Raw genomic sequence first — 6,276 nt, 5'->3', positions numbered from 1 at the left:
GTAATGAGGAGTTAGTGGATTGGATTTTGCCATCATTTCAATCCCCTTTATATAGCTTTGGGTGCTCTCCTTTTGCTCGGAAGAATCCGAGGACTTCGAACTTTCGTCTAGTTGGGAACAAGACCATCGGCTTAGATCTCTGCGACCACGCCGAACTACAAGCGTTTGTCTAGCCAGTAACATGATCTTTGGCCTACATCTCTGCGACCACGCCGAACTACAAGCGTTTGTCTAGCCAGTAACATGATCTTTGGCCTACATCTCCGCGACCACGCCGACTTCGAGCTCTCGACGGGCCAGTAACAATAACGTTGGTATAAATTAAAGAAAGCAAGTTTCCGGCCTAGGCCGGTCCAAAATCGAATCAACAAACGTACAAGACAAGTTTCCGGCCTAGGCCGGTCCAAAATCGAATCAACAAACGTACAAGACAAGTTTCCGGCCTAGGCCGGTCCAAAAACGAAAACAACAAGCATAGCTTGCACAACTGGGACTGGAAATGATGCTTGAGGCGATAGCGGTAGCGCCATCCTCAGTTCAAAGGTGGCCTTGCTAACAACGCGGCGCACAATACCATCTAGAAGCTAGACCGGAGATGATTCGCGTGGTGCTTGTTGTTTGAGGGGTTCGACCGACCAGCGCACTCCCCAGTTTCTTTCCCCCTTTTCGCGAGAGCTTTCTTACCACGACACACTTACATCTCGCCAACCTATTTGGATAAACATTTTCGTGATCAACTCAATACAGCACCTTCAAAATGAGTGAACATTCTAAAGTCCCTGCAAATCAGTCAGCAGAAACCTCTTTAGCACATTTCTGGCCCATCTACCTCTTTAATATCGCGCCGGGAACGTCCGCCGCAGACATCACGGAAGCCTTGAAAGAGCATGGAGCTATAAGAGAATCTTTTACGCCACACGTCGGATCTGGGATGGAGTTATTTGCGCTGGTTGTGTTCACAAGTCGGGAGGGAGCTAATAAAGCTATTGGAGCTCTTGATGGCGCGAAAGCCGACGGATTGCTATTGGAAGCGCGAGCAACGACGAAGGAGGAGCGCCGAGGTCTGGAACTTCTAGCGCGGATGACATAAACAGCCCTGGAGACGAAACTAAGGATAGCTACGCCGCAAGGATCACACCAATTTGGGGGTGGTTTCTCCACCCATTTCCACTAAAAATTCTTGTTACATTTTTCCTTTATTTCTTCATCTAGATATACCTTTTCATTGTCACATTATTTCCTGGAAAATTACTATAAAATCAAATAAGAAAAACAGCATAAAAATCACTAAAGGAATATAAATCAACCAAATCTTATTTCTGCCTCACTTGTTCATAGCTTTTCTATTCTTCAAACTCATCTCAAATTTTTTACGCTAGAAGGAAAATCAAACATACAAAAAAAATCTGCACAAAAACCAATCAAACTTGCCACGTCACAGCCTTCTTTTGCCTTGCCCTATTTTCTTTTTCTATTCTTCGTCACACCTCACTCAAGGTTGGATGATGGGGACATCATCTAATTTGGGGGTGGATGTGGTGAGCCTAATCAAAACCTTATTACATCACTCAGACACTCACCAGGAAGGAATCACCGCCAAACGCCCTCTAGAAATCACTCTGGTACATGTAATCCACACCCACAGACACTTCATAATAGCCTAGAACCATCTCTACAAGGCGCCTCAACTTCTCAGTATTCACTTTCATGGATGGCCCTCCACAATGGGTAATAAAATATGTACAAAATCAGGTCAAAGTGGGAGAAAGTCCACCATCAAACAGAGCCAGACTATTAGGAAGGACCCTGAGTGTTCACTAGAATTAACTCCTCTATATTCCAGCAAGGCGTAACTCTTTCTCAGATGCATGGCGGCTGATGCGCCATGGTTATTGTTTTCCTCTTATGTCATCCCAAGCCATGTAGTAGATGCCTTGTTGGTTTGTTGCCTTGTCACCTTGTTGGAGGCTTTTTGTACCCTGTTCCCATCTTTCTCTTCGTCTCAGAACCACCTGTTGTCCCCTCACTATAAATGTAGAGCCTTTTGGCCCATTCTGTTTGTCCCCCATCAGATTGTCACTTTGCATCCCTGGTCACAGAATAAGAATTACATAGCCTATTTTACCACATATTTTACAGTATATTTTCCCCCTTGATTTCGTCTAGAAAGCACTATTCTCAATACTTCATCAGCCACACTTTTCTTTAAGAGTCCATACTCTTATTCTTGTCCCATATTACTCTCCCAACCTGAGAGGCAGCTTTTCACGCACTCATCCCTCTCTAAGCTCTATTCCCCCAAAGAGTAGTTCCACACCGCGCGTGTTTGGATACCCGCGGTCAATTTTAGCCATTTTCTGGCATCCGCATCCGCATCCGCATCCAACAGCGGGTACCCGCATGGGTATCTTCGGATACCCGCTCCTCAAAACGTGCTTACCGGTTGACTGCTGCATATGTCAATCAACCGGGAGGCACTTCTCCTGGCTGTTGACCAGGGGGGACTTCTCTTGGTCGACTGCTGCATAAATCTGTCGTCCAGGAGGGACGCCTCCCGGTTGACTGCTTGATATGGCTGTTGAACGGGAGGGACTCCTCCCGGTTGAATGCTCAATATGGGGAGGGACTCCTCCTGGTAGACTCCTCGATATAGGGAGGTACTCCTCCCAGTCGATTGCTTGTTATGACTGTTGACCGGGAGGGATTCCTCCCGGTTGACTGGTGTGTATAGTTGTCCCTCCCGGTCAACTGGTATGTCTAGTTGTCAACTGGGAGGGACTCCTCCCGGTCCACTAATTGATATGCCTGTTGACCGGGAAGGACTCATCCCGGTCAACTATTGTATTTTGCTGTTGACTGGGAGGGACTCCCCCCAATTGACAGCAACATAGAACGGCTTTATGGCTGCCGACCGCTGCAGCTCCCATACCCTAGGGAGAGCAGATACCCGCCGGAATACACGGGTACCCGCTGGATTCTGCCGGAATCTCAGACATCCGCATCCGAATCCGCATCTGCTGGTGGGTACCCGAGGGCCTCCAGCGGATACCCGCAACGGGTTATGTGCGCCCATCTCTATCCAAGATCCTTGGAAAAGACAATATATGGCATATTTATCATATCACACCAGGCGTCCAAATGGGGCCTTAGTGGGAAACCGGTAATGATATAACAGTTGGGCCATCACACTCATCATAGACCCAAAATCACCTAACTTCACCAAGTCGCGCTAAGTATACAGAGGAGATGCTGCCACACAGGGACCCTCCAAAGGAGAAAAACATGTGCTAAGTTGACCCTCATAAAGGCCTTAAAGTGGGCTCCAACATTTTCTTAAAATTCTATTGTGAACCCCCTTTCAGGGGCATTCACAATTGAAATTGACAAGACTTTAGGACACATTTTAAGGTGTTTATGAACATTTTTTTTAAAAAAAATGGATAAATTTGACTGACTGATCCATATCCTTTGCTGCTGTCTATCTTACCAAAATTTCAAAAGTTTGTTTATAAAGGCCTTATATTCACCAGGAAAAGACAATGATCACTTGCCTACAAGTGACATGAGAAAGTACAAAGGCCCCTTTGTACTTTGCTATGTCACTTGCAGACAAGTGATGATTGTTTTTTCCTGGTGATTTAGCTCCAAAGTTTAGTAAAATTCAATCATGAACCCCCCTATTGACTGCCCCAACAATTATGATATTCAAAATTGCATGTCACTGTTTAAACAAAATCAACAAGCCAATTTTGGCTGGGAGATGTCAGCATGCATAAAACTTAAAGTGACATCTCCCAGCCAAAATTGCAGTTTATGATTTTATGTGAAAAAATCTTATGCAATTTTGAATACCATAAATTACTTAATCCTTCATGTTTCCATACATCAGATGTGTCAGTTGACAGGCAACAGCAGTCAAGTTCTTGGCCCAATAATTCTTCTTAACACGCAGTCATCATGGTCTCCTCGACCACCAATAGATCAATGTGAGCTTTCCGGCACATGCTCTATGTGTCCACGTCTCGCTCGTCGAGCTTATCTTGGGTTGGATAGCGAAGATGACATAACGAAGCAGATCGGTCCAGGGTATGTATGTACGTAACCCGCATCGATCGAGAGCGGATTGATGTTTTCACACATTTGAGAGCACTTTTTATGACAAAGACGCGCCCACAAATGTCGGCGCACAACAGACTCCCTTGGCGCTCATGATCCGATGCGGCTTGTGCCCGTTATTGGGGTCCGTCCAACAGGCCTCCTTGGTGTCCAAGGTGGTGAAATCTGTTCACGCATAGAAATCAATAAAAATAGAATTTAAAAAAAAAAACATAATTGCTCCTAAGGAGGGGAAGGAAAACGTACTGGGTTGGATCGTCTCGAATTGTTTCTTTTTCGGGTTGAGTTGTTCGATCGGGGATTGGTCCTCGAAGCCCTCGAAGTAGATCCGGTCACCGGGCTGAGAGCCGGGCGGAGGGGCGACAAGCTCGACGCTTCCGGAGCCACCCTTTCCGTCTTTGGAGGTAGCCTGTGGCGCACATCCGATCGAAGTGTGTCAGATATCGGGCGATGTTCCGAACTACGTGCCCAAGAGATAACTTACCGCCAGGACCATGGCAAAGCTCTTGACGCCCCGCATGTTGGCTGGCTTCAGATTACATATGCCGACCAGGAGCCGATCACGCATCTCCTCGATGGGGATGTAGTTGACTAATCCACTGACGACCGTGCGTGGCTCTGGCTCGCCAAAGTCGATCTTCTCAACATAGAGCGAATCGGCGTCTGGATGCTTTTCGACTTCGAGCGATCAAGAGCGCGCAGATATAGATGTATGAGCTTCCTGAGGGGATCTGGGTTCAATCGGCTCTCCCTATAATCCGCCCCTCCGTGACTGACTTACCATGTACGATTTTGCCCACCCGCATATCGATCATGTGTGGCATGGGAGGGCCATCAGCTGCAGGGGCCGGCTTCTTGCCCTCGCCCCCATCGCCGCCTTTCTTCTTCTCTTTTTTCTCAGCCTTCTGTTTCTCGGCCCCAGCAGATTTCTTGCTCTCACCAGGCGTGGAAGCCGAAGCTTTGGGGTTCGTTTGAGCTGCTGCGTCATCTGCTGTCGTCGTCGTCGGCTTGGCCTTCTTCTCTTTCTTCTCGACTAGAGGCGCTTTCCGCTCCACCTCAGGCACGTCTGCAACATTGATCGGGACAGGTGGGAGTGTGAGAGATGGGTGCTGGCCTATCGCCTGTTGGACCGGGCCGATGTTTTGGATCAAGTCGAAGTGGCGCGTCACTGACGGGTGTTGTAGCTTATCCTGGTGACTGCATGAGCTCTGATATGTGCATGTTCGAAAAAAAGTGGTCAGTCGTGGTGATTTTTTGCCAGTCCTCGCGGTCAATTTGACTTGAAGATGACTGACCATGTAAGAATGTAACTTTGTGTAAGCGACGAGATCCACGACACTCAGTTGGGAGCCGATCATGAAAGTTCGTGACTGCAAGTGATCGCCTAATTCCTGCAAGTCAAGGAGAATTAACACTTCTCTTGTGGTGGCACGATAGAGAACCGAAGACGACAAACTTTCAGGTTGAGACTGTCGGGTTTGCCAGACCAGGATGTGAGCTTCTCGATCCAACTCAAGCCCACTTGCTTCTCCTCGTCGGAGCCCGCGAAGAGTGTTTTGCAGTCGGTTGACAATGACTGAAGGATCGGCGACAGTTGTGTATGAGCAGTTGAGCCATCACCCTGCTGAAGGCTGAGCTAAACGACAGTCTCAATTGGATACAGAAGTCTTGTCAGGGTGTGTTCTGCGGTGGTTTGTCAAGCTGCTCAGAAATCATCTGCACCTCGGTACCCTCTTCCACCGTGAGGATGGGAGCCAAAGGTTTGAGGAACACCTCGATGATAAGCCTCGTCGTAGCATCCGTGCTGGGGTGGCAGAGTGCGTATTTGGACATGGTCGGATGCGCGGCTGGCGATGCTGGTGGTGGTGTGCTGGTGGGTGTGAGGGAATCGGTTAGGGTTTTGTCTGTTTTGGTCCGATCGAAATCCAATTGATTGTGTGGTTTTGGGCTGGTTTTTTCCGCTTTTTCTGCTTTTTTCCGCCCCACACAGATTGTGGTTTTGTTCTGCTCGCTTCCGTTTTTTTTTTTTTTTTTCTCTCCGGCCACCTCCACCCAGCGTCTTCACAGTCCCGCCAGCCAGCCAGTCAGTCACCAGCTTCCCACTCCAAGCGAAACTGAAGCTGAACATAACAACCATCCTTCTTGTCCCCTTCTCTGCTG

At 48.0% G+C, this 6,276-nt stretch overlaps 1 protein-coding gene across 1 annotated transcript; it reads right to left on the bottom strand.

The window, feature by feature from the left end:
* Positions 1–4,153: 4,153 nt before the first annotated feature.
* Positions 4,154–5,949, bottom strand: PtA15_2A516 (uncharacterized protein; the record flags this gene model as incomplete). Its single annotated transcript, XM_053166543.1, has 7 exons — positions 4,154–4,281; positions 4,363–4,525; positions 4,601–4,794; positions 4,898–5,324; positions 5,412–5,507; positions 5,573–5,752; positions 5,839–5,949. The coding sequence occupies 7 exons, from the start codon at positions 5,947–5,949 to the stop codon at positions 4,154–4,156; spliced, it is 1,299 nt and encodes a 432-aa protein (XP_053017754.1).
* Between the last annotated feature and the right edge of the window lie 327 nt (positions 5,950–6,276).

This window comes from Puccinia triticina, chromosome 2A (genome assembly GCF_026914185.1).
Source record: "Puccinia triticina chromosome 2A, complete sequence".
Taxonomy (NCBI): domain Eukaryota; kingdom Fungi; phylum Basidiomycota; class Pucciniomycetes; order Pucciniales; family Pucciniaceae; genus Puccinia; species Puccinia triticina.
This window is presented reverse-complemented; position numbering and strand designations above follow the sequence as displayed.